General features: G+C 35.7%; 2 protein-coding genes across 3 annotated transcripts; both read right to left on the reverse strand.

Moving 5' to 3' along the window:
• Positions 1 to 3: 3 nt before the first annotated feature.
• On the reverse strand, positions 4 to 9,657 carry LOC145774468 (uncharacterized). 2 transcript variants are annotated; one of them, XM_082585724.1, is made up of 6 exons: positions 7,580 to 9,657; positions 7,247 to 7,395; positions 6,633 to 7,045; positions 5,281 to 5,386; positions 3,591 to 3,667; positions 4 to 3,029 (listed from the first exon to the last, which is right to left on the reverse strand). In XM_082585724.1, the coding sequence occupies exons 1-6, from the start codon at positions 8,035 to 8,037 to the stop codon at positions 2,898 to 2,900; spliced, it is 1,335 nt and encodes a 444-aa protein (XP_082441850.1). In that variant the 5' UTR covers positions 8,038 to 9,657; the 3' UTR covers positions 4 to 2,897. The 2 variants fall into 2 exon arrangements, with proteins under 2 accessions (XP_082441850.1, XP_082441849.1); XM_082585723.1 differs by having other exon boundaries at positions 5,281 to 5,452.
• Positions 9,658 to 9,781: 124 nt separating this feature from the next.
• Positions 9,782 to 15,500, reverse strand: LOC145774460 (uncharacterized). The gene is made up of 6 exons (XM_082585714.1): positions 15,016 to 15,500; positions 14,191 to 14,339; positions 13,421 to 13,833; positions 12,747 to 12,918; positions 12,312 to 12,388; positions 9,782 to 12,153 (listed from the first exon to the last, which is right to left on the reverse strand). The coding sequence occupies exons 1-6, from the start codon at positions 15,477 to 15,479 to the stop codon at positions 12,022 to 12,024; spliced, it is 1,407 nt and encodes a 468-aa protein (XP_082441840.1). The 5' UTR covers positions 15,480 to 15,500; the 3' UTR covers positions 9,782 to 12,021.
• Between the last annotated feature and the right edge of the window lie 80 nt (positions 15,501 to 15,580).

A 15,580-nucleotide genomic window follows, 5' to 3' on the forward strand; every position in this document is an offset into this window, starting at 1 on the left:
AAGCTGAAATAAAAAGCAGTTGGTGGCAAATATGGATTTTTTACAAAATGAAACATGGCACCTAATAACAAATAATTTGTACCTCAACCATCCAAGCCAAAATAGACAGACGGAACTTTCATGTCGATGTTTCTAAGAATTGTATAGTATGCTTTCTAAATAACTGAACATTTCGATAAATATTGTATGTTGTGAAATGGCAGTTTTGCTCGAGAATGGTTTTCGATGAAAAGTTTGGCAGCAGAGAAAGGGCTTATTTAGTGTATAAGTATTCCGAAGTTGTATGAAGAAAACAGTTTTAGTAAAACGTGATGTTGGCTTGACAGAACTAGACTACACAACCAGCAACAATACAATAACATCACAACACGTAATCGCTCCGAGTAATTATTTTCTTGCATAAAAAGCTGTTAATTCAGAATTTTCAGACAAAGAACAAAAAATGATAATGCAACATATCACGTTGCTTTGTTGTTCAATAATGATGCTCCGGGAATAACCAGTGTTATCCGTAATAAATATTATGCCAGTTTAAATATTGCCATCGTCTTGATAATTCGAGATTAGTTGCATACAATTAAAAAAGAAGCGTAAACAAAAAATGGCAGTCAATATTCAGTGTGAGCACTTTTAAAGCAACAGTGTTGGTTCTAGTGGTAACCTCAGCACGACGTTTTATTTTGAAACAGGTTGAAATAATACAGTATTTCAATGCACCACTTCATAGGAATAAAAATCATTGTAGTAAGCGGGACTCCTTCAAAACGGCGTAGTAAAAATTCTCAATGCAATGCAATGGTCGATTGGTGCTAATCCTTAGTGTTGAATTTTTGCTTTATTTTTGTACGTGGAAGGGTTAGTGTTCAGCTGATTACTTGGCAGTTAATATTCAGTGTTTCCGGTTATTCTACATTGTCCAGTCGTAGAGAATATAAAAGTATGAAACTTTGCATAAGAAAATCCAGGCAATGACAAAATCGCTGCAAAAGCGAACATCAGTATTTCGTATCACTTTCAAATGGAAACCAAATGCCAGTACCATGATCATTTTGTCTCATCAGACCCATCAGAACAGACCCATCAAGTCAATCTATTTGTTTCACATTGATTCGACGTTGTAATGTAAACAAGACAGAGTTTGCTCGCTGGGGTTGGGGACGTAGTACACACAGTCTGAATAAGAAAGGAATCTGACCGAAATTCATATTATAATAACCAGTGTACTGTGATTGCAAAAACGTGGCCACAAGAATGCAAACATTAAACACTTTTGAAGAAAACATATAAGACGCGGAATACGATAGAGTATATGCTAGTACAGATACTGTAATTCTTAATGCAACATCTGCATATTTGCAAGATGAAAAACTTAATAAAGACACACTCTTGGGGTAGAACCACAAAACATGGTAAAAAAGAAAGAAATTGTTGTAAGCTGTAGAAAATGAAACAAGATAGACTACAGTAAATCTCATGTGTTAATACCGAACACAGATTTGTCATTTGCTATGATATAATACAGTGTTTGTTACAATTTAACTATTCACCAAAACGACAAATTAATAAACGCTAATTCAGTGAATAAAAGCAGTCCTGTTGATAACCAGTGAAATTTAATGATAATTAATAGAACCTTGCAGCTTTTTGCTGTATTTATATTCAAATAGAATGATTAGGTGATTAATTATTTTTATTCAAATAGAATATTCAAATATTTTCATTGAGTAAGAACGCTGAAGAAGCCGCCCTTACTGCGGCAAAACCTCTATTGTAAATTCACTTCACTGGTTACCAAACCTGACCGTTTTTAGTTACATAGGAAGGGTTTATATTTTTATGGCGTGCCACATGCTACTTTTATTCTGATACTGCTCTATGAGGGGTGTAAGTATAAAAAAAACAAATTTATTAAAAAGCTCTTCATTATAGTCGGTAGCTGATATAACAAACAAAAAAACATATTGTAAGCTAAGCTAGTTATAAGCTACAAAAGAATATGTAAATTTAATGCAGCAATAATATCATATGTAAGATAGAATAATAGCGCCAGTGACAAACATTACACAAAATTACGTGTACGAACCTTACCTCTTGAATGTGGTACAATAAAAGGCACCGTTAAAATATAAAATTTTATAAATGTTATAAGAAATTTTGAGTGCTTTGAATTTGCCGAAGTGTATAAATTAACTGTATAAAACACTTCAAAAATAAAGGACAAGAAACACGATATAGTCGGAAACCTACATAATGTAGTAAAAGAGTAATTTACTTTAAGAGGTATTGAAATAATAAAACAGTGTAATTGAATTGAGTAGCCTATTGCATGTGTATCATCATATACCTCCTTTACACGGGAATAACCTCAGAACTATCGTCGACATCACTAAATAAACTAGGGAAGCTACACCCAGTGTTTAGAGCCATTTAGAAGTTACGTTTACAAAATGACAATCTGGATGTTGGTTCATCCATGATATCTACACTAGAATTTGGGGAGTAGATCTTGAGCCGGTGATCTTACTTACGGTAGGCCTAGTTTGAATCTGAGTAACCTACATGTTTTTGTTAACTTGATAAACAACATATTCGCTAAGTACTTAAATCTCGCATTATAGTTCTCCTTTCACCTTTGGTAATTAAATTATGGTTGAACCTTCGCAATTGCTGCTGTGCAATAAAGCGGAGCAGTTTGAATTCTTAGCTGAAGTAAAGCGGTGCAGTGCGGTACATTGTGACTTCAAAAGAAAAATATTGCGATTAGCAGGTTAGAAAATGTTGACACCAACACCACTACATACTACTACCACGGAAACTTGGACATATTGTGATTGTTTCTAGCCACTCTTTGTGTAATGTCATCATAAAACTGTCCCGGTTTCATAAAATTAGGTTTTCTACTTTGCACCATTAAGGAACCTGGAAAACAAGTCATAAGCTCTTCCAGGCTGAAAACTTGGAACTTGATGTCCAGCATTCCTCACAGTGGTGAAAGTGAGATGATCATAGACTTCAGTGTAGCCACCGACCTACATCAAGAAAAAAATGCAAGCACAGATAAAGATCCTACAAAGTATTTGTTTTACATCGGTGATCTGCATAGCCAAGCGATTAGGCTACAACATCTGGGCAAAACAATCATTTTTAGAAATTAAAGCTTTGATAAAAAGTTCACTTGTTGTAACTTGTATACTAACTTTATAAGTCATGAAGTCTACATTGTAGAACGTGCTAGTCGCTACAAACGAACAGAAGAAGAAAAATAGGTTTTCTTGCCTCTTTGCAAATTACAGCCCAGCTCTTTATACCTAGCTTTAAACTTACGTTATGTCCATATAGTTGACTCAAGAAGCAAAAGAAATATAATAATTTACGTTCTTCGTAGCTTTTGTAATTTATTTTGCACTAAGAACTTCAAAACCCGGTGTTAACAACGTCTGTGACCACATTGCTTCAACAACATATCTTTCACATCCTTTGGCAACGATTGAAAAGACATTTTGAAATTCTGTTTAAATGCTAAGTCTCTATACAAAACTTGAATTGTGGCTTCGATGGTATGAATAAAAATTGCAAAGAAACAAACTTACTTGGCCCTTTGAATCCATCCAATAATGCCAAGGTTCGATGAGCTTCAAGTTGAGAATGTCCAGACATCGACGAGTACCTGCCGAAAAACTGAGCGTTGACAAATATCAATCAGTACATTTGTTGGCTAATCAAAAATTCTGCTGCTACACGCCGAGAAAGAAGATTTCCATTCAAAACAATGCACCACATATTCAATAAGAAAACACGACAAAGCCAACCAAACAACAATACAATAAACCAGCAAAAGAAAGAAGTATCTTCTGATAGTCCACAACAATGAGTGATGCAAAAGACTCGGTTACACGTCTTGTAACTACAGAAATGTATTTACTTTTACGTGAGTCTAAAATACGATTAAAGTAACTCATAGAAAAATTGTTTTTTTTTTAATGTCAAAAATAATAATCAAACAATTCAAATGAATTATACAATTACGATCAAAGGTTTGTCATCAGTTCTTATGAATGTACTAAAATCAATTACGATTATCCACTGCAATTATCTCAAGACATGTTGGCAGTACAATAATGCTGATGATGATCCTAAGTAGAAGATTTGCTACAAAATATTCAGTGCAACTATTTTAAATCATGGATCTGTGGTTTGATACACAACGCTTTATAAATGTTTACACTGTACAGTTAGAATAAAACAAAGTAACATGTACAGTACATGTCAAACCAGTGACTTCAATTTTGTTCAAACTTATCGCCACACAGGTGCGGCTTTCTCAGTAAATGCAATTTGAAACAAAATATTTTTTTAATTTTTCTATTCTCTTTTAAAATTAGATAGATTTACTTCTCTACAGTAAACAGTCTATCGCCTTCAAAGTCGAATCACTAAAAATAATACGTTAAACTAGTAAACTTCTTGACCGGCTCGGTGGCTTAGTGGTTAGTGCGCCCGCCTCTGAATCGGTAGGCATGGGTTCGATACCTTGTCGGGTCATACCAAAGACTTTTTAAAAATGGTACTGAATCTAATTTCTGCTTGGCACTGAGTAATGGAGTGGATTCGGGTGATAATGTACTCAGTTGCGCCTCTATACGGCTGCATTGACACTGTCTGCTTTGTAAGCTGTCAGCTGCTTTGTAAAGCGCTGAGGAGCAACGCATTCTGCGATGGATACAGCGCTATATAAAAACTAACATTATTATTATTATTATAATTACCGACCAAAAAACAAAAAAACAAACTCCGCAAACAACAACTGTTCCTGTGATTGTTATTGCGAGAAACAGAACGTTTTACCAATACACATCGCTTTGTCACTTGCTTTTGTAGTTTATTGCGACTAAAAATGTACTATCTATGTCCTAGGAATGTTAGATCATGGGGATGCGAACCTACATCGGCTTTTGCCCGCCATGCAAGGGCTACGTCATTATTTTTCTAATTTACAAAATAACGTAATTTTTATGGGTTATACAAAAGTAGAGAAGTTGGTTTTTGAGTAGTTTAAGGATTTTTGTTGAAAGCAAGCTTGTAGCAAAGCATTGTCAAATTGACCCGTCTAATGTAGCCGCAAAAGCAGAGTTTTGAATCCGGTAATGTAATATTCCTAACATTTATTAACTATAACCTCAGGTTTCCGCTTTGTAGTACTGGCAATGTACCAAGAGAAAAATAACAGCATGTATTGTAAGAAAAATAGTAACAAAATAGTCCAAAAGCCATACTTGCTACCTGTAGGGCTCACCACAGTATCAACGTCACCAGAATACAACAGGATTTTCAGCTTCTGAGGGAAAATTGTCTTTTCATAAATTGGTAGCATGGAAACGAATATATCCTTAGAATCATAATGAAAAGTTTTACTGCAGTCTGTCCACTTGGTTGGTTCAACATGAATAGATTTCTAGAAAATGGGATTGAAAGTAAACAGTCATTTTATCTTAGATAGAGAGTGTAGGCTATTCCTCATTTGTCTCTGCAGTCTGCATCGGTGGTAGAGTTTTTCATGCATAAAAATCAACAACAAATTGACCTTTCTAAAAAGTGATCAAGTGATCCATTATCATTATCAACAACTATTGCCTATCATATAATATACAAACTTATGCCAAAACCAAGGAAGGGCTGCTGGCTAGTAGTCTTGTAATGCCGACCGGTTTAACACCTGTACATTGGGAGGTAAAAAGGTGTCCCATTTTAACCCAGACTATTACTGAGCAATTGATGCGCTAACAAAACCTAAGTAAATGAATAAAATCTACCGAAAGCTAAACTTCTATTAAAGGTTTTATTGAAACTACTGTTAAGAAATAAAACAACATTTTAAAAATCAGTTTTATAACAATAAGATTATTGCTTCATATTAGTTTCAAAACGAGGCATTGTGAATACAACATTTGGTCATGATGTCTTGACCTTCGAAGTGTATGCGAAGTCGATATAAACTCGCAGACAACATCACTTCAACAAGCTGAAACTTCACTCAGTCAATCTCGGTGACTGGGCCAGTGTCAGTGGTTCAAAGCCTCTACGTGTCTACATGTATGCGAAACTGCCAGGACTAAGCTCTCAAAGAATTTTTTTCAGTCTGAGGATAAACAATTAAACAGTCTCACAATCTATCAATTATATATAAACGAAAAAAGAATTTTCTACCAATTGGCATAGATCATCATCATAATCCATCGTCGGTTTGTTCCCCACTAGTGGGGGTGGCCGATTGTTTCCGCGCAGCAATTGTCTTAATCCCTTTTCTCCATTTCACCCTGTCCCTTGCATCTTCCTCCTTCAGTCCGACTTTTTTAAACTCATCCTTCACTTGTTGTTTCCACGTTCTTCTTGGACGACCGCGTTTCCTCTTCCCATCCACCTTTAGATCTAGTGCCTTTCTAAGAAAACTTCCTTCCTCCCTCCTTATCACATGTCCATACCATCTTACTCCATTTACTCCATCTTACTCCATATAGATAAAACTATAAAAACTGAACTCGCAGTAAAAGTAATGTTCGACATACTTTGATTTTAAAGTTTCAAATAGCACTCTTCAAAGCGTTAGGATTCAATGGAAAACAAACAGGCCTTACCTGTACAGCAGGATCATTCAAATACGTTTGAATATGGTTTCCGTAGCAAGGGTAATAAGGAGAATTGATTTCTATCTTCGACAAAGCAATTCTTGCATCAGTAGAAGCTTCAGCATTGGAAGACGCCAAATACTTTAGCAAAGCTTCACCATTTGAATAACTGTACTTTCGATCGGATGAGCACACGTCGGCATATATGTCATACAAGTTGATAGGACCCATCTCATCAAAGGATTTTTTTTGATAAGCTAAACATTTCACAGGATCTGGTTTGCGATGTGGAGGGGACACCCCGAAAGTCAAATTACAATATTCTTTGATTGCATTGTAAGTGGATAACGATATCAGTTGATGGTCAAATATGACATCATATCTAGCTCCAAAATCAATGCTTCCGATGGTAGCAGGGTTACCTAAAAATACATTGCGGATGAGTGATCAGCAAACATAATACATTGAACCTTGTTTGCAATTTTTAATCAAGCAAAGGGATCGCATCCTTTTTACAAATGGCAGGACCAAAGAATTCAGTTACACATTTCAACACAACACGAAGCTTCTAGCTTTAACACGTTAGGTTCGACATGCTTGAGTAAAAGTATTGTTCAACCAACCTATCATCAATCCTTTCAGATTGATTGCATCATCTTTTGATGAAACTTGATGATTGTGCTTGATTATCTTAGCAGCTAATGTGGGAATGTAGTGGCCAGCATATGATTCTCCAGTCATCCAGAAATCATTGGATTTCAAGTGAGGATACCTTTTAGTAAAATAAGTTTATGTAATGTCATTCACTAACATGGCTTTAGTATCAAACTTCACTTATGCAAGGCAGGAATAGAAAAATTTAGTCAACTAAATAAAGCTATAGCATAAGTCACAATAATATGAAGCTAAGCAGACATCTTGCACAGTACAATAAAATGCATGAATGTTATACTTACATTTCAAAAAACTTCAGCAGGAATTTCACAGAATCACTTGCTGTTCTCTCATCATTATATTGAATTGCTTTGTTTGTTTTTGAAAATCCAACACCAGCAGGAGCTTCAAGGAAAATCATATTTGCAATCTTGTTCCAGCTATATCCATTGATGCCCAATGTCATGTTGGGTTTCACATAAAATGGGCCCAACTCTCCAAGGAAACCTCCTAACGATGAACATCCGGGACCTCCATTGAGCCACAAAACCAATGGGTCATTGGAAGGATCAGATTGAGATTCAACAAACCAATAAAACAAGCGAGTGTCATTTTCAGGATCAACGTTGATATATCCAGAATATTGCTTGAAGTTGGTGGGAGTATCAAGACCTGACAAGTTGGTGATAACTTCGCAGGAAACATGGTTTTGTAAAAAAACAATGAAAAGTCCAACAATCACCAAGGAATACAATATCATTATTTTTTTAATATAGTATAATCTAATCTTACAATGTGCCTACAATAAATATCAAGCAATCTAATACGCAATGCATTTAATACAAGTTCATAAACAATGGAATGGAATAGATTTTGCTTGTATTTATTGGCTTGATTGAGCTTATAAGCAGAAGAATCAAGTAGTGATGGCAGACATAATGAGGCCAAGACTTGGATAATATTTGATCTGCTCAAAACGTTTTGTCATTTTCTGGAAGTTTACTCTTGAGTGGAGCATAATTGGTTTGGCTGCCTACTTCACTTTTTAAATGAAGTTTCGGTATCGGAAGTATTCTGAAACTTGTTGCAGTAAGCAAGAAGAAAAATGTTCAAAATGTTTAATTTCAACATTCCAAAAATTAAGCAGCCGATTGTCAAGGCAGCCGATTGTAGCATCGAATAGACAGCGATGGACACGTGTTTCGCCCATGAGGCTGGGCTCATCAGTATCGCACCGTATTCTTGCCACTTGGGTAATCGACCGCCGCTTTACCAGTCAGTTCATGTCCTACCCCTGGCACCTGCTGGTTTTGTTGGCTCTTTTCTTTCCACAAAGATAAGAGTTAAATCTGAAAACGCAATTAATCTGAAAAACTAATCTGAAACGCAAATCGTATCACATGATTTAACAAAAAGATGCCATAAAATTTTAAATTGGCACAAACCGTGCTTCACAGTTGGCATGGCCAAATGTCAGACCTGTAAACCCAGATTTTAACATCGAACGAGCCAAAACTCTTGATGACTCAGTTGACATAAGTGGAAGCCCAATTGCAACATGAAAAGTTGAAAATTCTGTAAGAGTTCGTTGAATGCTCATCACATCATCAAATGAGCTTTTGACGTGAACATCACTGCTCTGAGACTTCTGACGTAAACATTTTTCAACACAACGAAAAAAAACTCTAGTTTTCTCTGGAAGAGGACTTGTGCTTAAATATAAGGCCAATATTATTGCACTGATTTTCGTTAACGCTTCAAAGAAAAAGTAAATTTATCATTCAAAATTACAAAAAAATTCTGAATATGCGGTGCACTTGAAAAATGTCCATGGCAGCAAAGTGTGCATGCACGACCTACTAGAACACGGCCAAATATGTTGCTATTTGAGGAAATTTCTAAGAGTCTGAATTGTTGCAATCATAGCTATGATAAACCTGTCATCTTCCCATTACCAGAAGTAAGTAAAATAAGTAATATTTGCACCTAGAAATATGTTTGGCTTGTTTAACTGGAGATTAGGTATGTATGTTGAGCACAGTTTACACAATAAGAATGTAATATGTAAGACTTTTCAACTGCACCCTGGAGGTAATATCGTTTGGTGCAATTGCATGTTCCATTTAAAATATCAAGGATTTTTTGTGAATTCAATGTTGTAAGCTGTTCATTTGATGTGTCAATTTAAATTTTAATTCGTTTGTTTTTTGCCAAGTTTAGTTTTGCAAGTAAAATATGGCTTTTGGTGAAACATCCTGCTTTACAAAAAAACCTAACGACTGTATGATGAGATTACCTCCAGGACGCAGTTGGAAAGTCTCACATATTTTACATTATTATTGCATAAATTGTGCTTAACATACATATCTAATCTCTGGTAAAACAAGCCAAAAATATGTCTAGATGCAAATGTTGCTTGCTTTACATACTTCTGTAAGTGGAAAAATGACAGGTTTATCATGGCTATGATTGTAACAATTCAGACTCTTAGAAATTTTCCCAAATAGCAACATATTTGGCCGTGTTTTAGTAGGCCGTGGTGCATGAGTATTCCACAAAGTGCATCATACTTATTACTGATGTTAACTATTCTAGTGTATTTTAACAGCAACATTAAAGAATGAGTAATCAAAAATAGAAGCATCTAAAATTTCAAAAATAACCCGAAAGATGCCGGGATAAATACAAACAATTCAAGAACAAAATAAAAGAAAAAGGGAAAAAATAGAGAGATTTTATTAATCTATAAAAGATTTAAACGATCAGGGAAGCAACTCCACAATTCAAGAGTAACTAAACAACTACCCTTGTGCATATTAATTGACTCGACAGTTTTTTCACGTTTATTGAGATGTTGTTTTATCATATCATTCAATCAATCAATTCAAGTTTTATCATTCATGTGGTTCAGGAGAGTTTCAACAGGACTTTTCTCCTAGCCATACGTCAAAAATTGTGATCAATTTTTTCAAACCAAACGAGATAAAAGTGTTGAACTGCCCTGGAAATTCACTAGATTTAAATCCATTCAAAAATGTATGGTCAACCGTGAAGACTCGTCTTCGCAAAAAGGATTGTACATTACAACCAAAACCAATCTAATAGAGGCCATAATTCAGGTCTGGTACCACGACGAACAAATACAGGGAAAGTGCGGAAATTTAATCGACTTCATGCCCAAGCATATTTTACAGGTGATAGACAATAAAAGTGGTCACACTTCGTATTAAAATGTGAAAAATACTGAAAAATTATGCAAATAAACGTTTATTTCGATAAAAACGGTATTGTTAGTGTTTAAAACGTTTGAGTTCATTAATATACACAAGGATGTAACTGGATAACTGACAAGTATTCAGGTAAAATGCTTGTTGTAGCATGAATATATAAAACTAAATAACACTGCAAGGTTCAATATTAGATGCTAACTTCTACTGCATAGACGTACAGCATCAGCCAATGCACTTCCAAACTTTACATATAATTAGAAGATAAATTCTCTGCTACGATGGCCAAAAAACATCAATCCTATATGAAGAACAATGTTCTGCTCAGTGATGATACTTCACCCTGCTATATATGTTTCAAGGATTATTGGCCTAATGACATAAATTGTATCAGTTACACAGTACCTAAACACAAAAGTGATGCATGAGGCGTATGCTGATAGAAACAAACCTCACATGATTCAAACCGATGACAGTCCAGCTTGTCTACTGTAACGATTGGGGCAATCGAGTTGATCTAGATACGAGTTACTTCCAGCGCTTTACAAATCAGAAAGTTTCAATGAAGCTGTATAGAGGGCGAGGCGCAGCCGAGTGGGTCTGCTACTATTCGGCGACAGTCTTTTTCGGCGAGTTCTCTATTCGGCGATTTTTTGGAAACCCAACGACGCCTTCTGTAAATCCAATGATTGAATATTATTAAATATTCAGACATTGAATCAATGTAAATACGAACTGCTAGGCTACTTGGGTTCTTTGAGCAAATCGAATGGCTTTCGTATATGTTTCTCAGGTACAACCTATAAAGTTCCCTTTTGTACACGATTTCAACGTCTGGCGATGTTAAATCGATGTAATTGCCTTTACATTACATTCAAAAGTTTTGTTGACATCAAAAATTCTTTGACTGTTTTGAGTTACAGCATCGTTTTGTGAAAAAGGTTGTTTTGATGTAAAATATAAAATCAACAAATAGCTTATTTAAAAAATGAATGACATGACGAATGACATAAACATGACGCAAAGAAGGTGGATGACGTAGGATACATGTCATTTTTATGTGAGCAAACATTTTAATTTAATAGGCCCAATTCAAACATTTTTCGCTAAATTTCATTTTAATTTATTTTTCTTTGTCGGAATGCAAAAGAAACGATATTGTGGAATAAAATACAAAATTCTCTAAATAAACAGAAGGCGTCGTTGGATTTTCAAAAAATCGCCGAATAGGGAACTCGCCGAAAAAGGCTGTCGCCGAATAGGGAACTTGCCGAATCGGACTCGACGAAACGGGCCATTCCACAGCCGAGTAGTACACTATTACACTGAACCCAGTCATGTGCTAAATGTCATGCAGGTATCAGATTCGGCACCACTTTTAGAAACTCTTTGTTATAACCCAACAGGGAGTCGAACACACGCCTATTGATTCAGAGGCGAAAACTCTAACCGCTAAGCCACTAAACGTTTCAAAAGTCGATAGAATAGTGCCAGATAATTTTCCAAAAACGTTCATTCTATTTTGTATCTTTAAGGAACCTGGAAAACATGTCATAAGCTCTTCCAGGCTGAAAACTTGGAACTTGATGTCCAGCATTCCTCACAGTGGTGAAAGTGAGATGATCATATACTTCTGTGTAGCCACCGACCTATAAATCAAAATAGTCTTAAAAGCTTTTTTCAAAAATCGACTGTTTCAATTAGCCTACACATAACATATGTTGAATGTATTCCAGCGATTAGTTTTATGATAAATTACAATTATTTCATCAATTTATAATTCTTTCAACCAATCACAATTGCTTACTTGGCCTCTCGAATCAATCCATGGATGCCAAGATTGAACAACTTTCCTAGTGACCATCGGGATCCATCGACGAGTTCCTATAAGAAAATCAACTTGGTCACATTTATATAGAAGAATAAGAAAACACATTCAAATTTATCTGTGCTATTATAAGCACTCAGAGCTTAATCAATAACGTTATCAGGCTGTTTTTTGTTTGTCGTATCCAGGCTTACGCCAGGTGTGACCACCTTCAGGCATGCCTTTATTCTTTAAGTGTTCTGCCAAAGACACTGCCGCATGCTCTTGAGCGGTGTCGAACCAGCGTCCTTTCGATTGCCGTTCCAGAGCTCTCACCACTTGGCAATGCAGCCGACGTGGCTGTGAAGGCAAACGACTCGACAACAACAGCGTTTAGGTTGCAACAAATCAATGAGTCAGGGTCAAATGGCGTACCTACTGCAGGAACTACAGTGTCCACGTCCCCAGAGTAAATCAAGATTCTCAAACTTTCGGGAAACAAAACGTTTGCATATATTGGCAACATAGATGTCACGAAATCTTCACCCTCATAATCCAGAGACGTTGTACAATCGACCCATTTTGTTCTCTCAGCGTGGATTGCAGTCTAAAAACATCAACCTTTTACTCATGAAGGTTAACGACAAACATCAACAAAACCTCATTCTCTATATTTTCTATAAGAAACACTGAGTTGAAACTTCAATCTTAAAGTATACAGTATATAAAGTATGAATGCAGATAAGTTAACAGGGATAAGTTATGCGCTACTTAAGCTTAAGGCTTCATAACAGATAACAATCAGGAGTAACACGTATTCAAATAGCAATAGAATTTGAATATTCTCAAAATTATTTGTATAGAACATTGTCATTATGTTGTGACTGAATAAGTGTTGCGCGTGATGATTGTTATGTAACACGAAACCAAGGTAGGGCATAACTTATCCGTGTTAGTTTTTCTGTAAGTTTTTCAACTCTGCTTGCTGCATTGAAAACTTTGCTTGCAATTGCTACAATTCATCCCAGGAATAAGGTATAAACGCAGTATATTACATTATTGCATGTACCTGTATATATTTCAAACTATTAACAAAGTGTAGGCATCACCTGTACTGCAGGATCATTCAAATACTTTGTTAAGAAATTTTCTTGACACGGGTAGTAATGAGCATTAGTTTTCATGTGCTGCAACGCACTTCTTGTATAAGCTGACATTTCAGAGTTGGAACGAGCCAAATGCTTGAGCAAAGCTTCTCCATTTGAATAACTGTATATTTGATCGGATGGACACACATCAGCATATATAGCATATAAGTTAATTGAGCCAATTTCACCGCCACAAATTTGTTGATAAGCCGCGCATTTCACAGAATTTAAGTTACGATAAGGTGGCGGATCTCTAGTAGATATATTGCAGTATTCTTTTATGCTATCATAAGTCGAAATAGATATCAATTGATGATCAAAGTACGTGTCATATGCTGCTCCAAAGGCAATTTCAGCAACAGTCAAGGCATTGCCTAAAAAAACAAAGAAGTACATTGTTAAGCGATTACTCGTCACGTCAGAAGAACAACGAGTTGAACTATTCTGTCCAAAAAGTTTAACAATGTAAGAAGCAGTAAAATAGCATGATACAAATGATGAAACTGAACTTTGAGTGGAAATGTTGCTGTGGAACATAGCTAGGATACATCTGTGAACATGTGTAGTTAGCGAGCCAATGAAAAACACACGTACACGTACAGTATATACTTATTTTAAACAAAACTATCTCCGTAATAGCTTTATAATCATTGAAAAGTTCAACACATACTTTGGCAGAAAAACGATAAAAAAGACCCTGTTTAAAACAACCATACTGTTTAGCAACCAACCTATCATCAATCCTTTCAGATTGATTGCATCATCTTGTGGTGAAACCTGATGATTGTGCTTGATTATCTTGGCAGCTAATGTGGGAATGTAGTGGCCAGCATATGATTCTCCAGTTATCCAGAAATCATTGGATTTCAAGTGAGGATACCTTGAAAAGCATTCATACAAATCAGCACGTTTTCTTGAACGCTGTATTTCACCAATGAAACACTTATAACCTCCATATTAAGATGAATTAGTGGAAAGGTCAGTATTGCAGCAAAAGCAACTATCCAACCCAGATAATGCAAATACGTTCAAAATACCAAAAGAATACATTGAACATCAAAAACTTAAAAATAGACGGACCAAAATCAACTCTGAAGCTGTTGAAATATTCAAGTCAGCTCAAAATCACAAAATAACGAAGTCCACGCCAAAGTTGGCACGACGGTGATCCGTGACGAAAAATATTTCACTCACAAGCAAACATAAAAATCTCAATCAAACGAATCAAAAAGTAACCACCCAATCACAACACTGACAGCAGGTATATTACTACATTATCAGAACAATCAGTGGAAATAAGCAAGTAAGTCGAAGCATGTAAGAAGAGATGACAAGCAAACAGATAAACAACCAGCCAACTGATCAACTGTTAACAAATTTCTGTAGTAGAAAATTCTTCAAAAGTATAAAATAAAAATTAACAAAAGTTCATAAGAACTACAGTCTACAACTCATTGCGATAAGGTTTGCGTATGAGCGATTGCTGTTCGTTCACAATCGCGTGCATTTCTCGGTAAGCATAGTTACTGCTAACAAATCAACACAGCTGAACTTACAACATAAAAAACTTCAGCAGGAACTTCATAGAATCACTTGCTGTTATTTCATCATTGTACACGATTTCTTTATTTGTTTTTGAAAATCCAACACCAGCAGGAGCTTCAAGGAAAATCATATTTGCAATCTTGCTCCAGCTATATTCATTGATGCCCAATGTCATGTTGGGTCTTACATAAAATGGACCCAACTCTCCAAGGAAACCTCCTAACGATGAACATCCGGGACCTCCATTCAGCCACAAAACCAACGGGTCATTGGAAGGATCAGATTGAGATTCAACAAACCAATAAAACAAGCGAGTGTCATTGTCAGGATCAACATTGATATATCCAGAATATTGCTTGAAGTTTATGGGAGTATCAAGACCTGGCAAGTTAGTGATGATTTCACTAAGAACATGGTTTTGGACAAAACCAACCAAAAATCCAACCACCAGTATCAAAATATACATTAATACCATGCGTACTTAAACCAAGCTACAGTAAATCCTAAATTTACCTATAATAAATATGAAGCAATACAGTGCTGAAAATTAAATGAGGTTGTTCACCAGGCATTAAA

This window comes from Aplidium turbinatum, chromosome 7 (assembly GCF_918807975.1).
Source record: "Aplidium turbinatum chromosome 7, kaAplTurb1.1, whole genome shotgun sequence".
In the NCBI taxonomy this organism is placed as follows: Eukaryota; Metazoa; Chordata; class Ascidiacea; order Aplousobranchia; family Polyclinidae; genus Aplidium; species Aplidium turbinatum.

Coding starts and splice junctions, on each gene's coding strand:
- LOC145774460 (XM_082585714.1), bottom strand. CDS start 15,479: ATGGTATTAATGTATATTTTGATACTGGTGGTTGGATTTTTGGTTGGT. Junction 14,340..15,015: donor CTGCTGAAGTTTTTTATGTT/GTAAGTTCAGCT, acceptor ATGCTTTTCAAG/GTATCCTCACTTGAAATCCA. Junction 12,919..13,420: donor TGAATGATCCTGCAGTACAG/GTGATGCCTACA, acceptor TGATGTTTTTAG/ACTGCAATCCACGCTGAGAG.
- LOC145774468 (XM_082585723.1), bottom strand. CDS start 8,037: ATGATATTGTATTCCTTGGTGATTGTTGGACTTTTCATTGTTTTTTTA. Junction 7,396..7,579: donor CTGCTGAAGTTTTTTGAAAT/GTAAGTATAACA, acceptor TTTTACTAAAAG/GTATCCTCACTTGAAATCCA. Junction 7,046..7,246: donor TCTGAAAGGATTGATGATAG/GTTGGTTGAACA, acceptor ATGTATTTTTAG/GTAACCCTGCTACCATCGGA.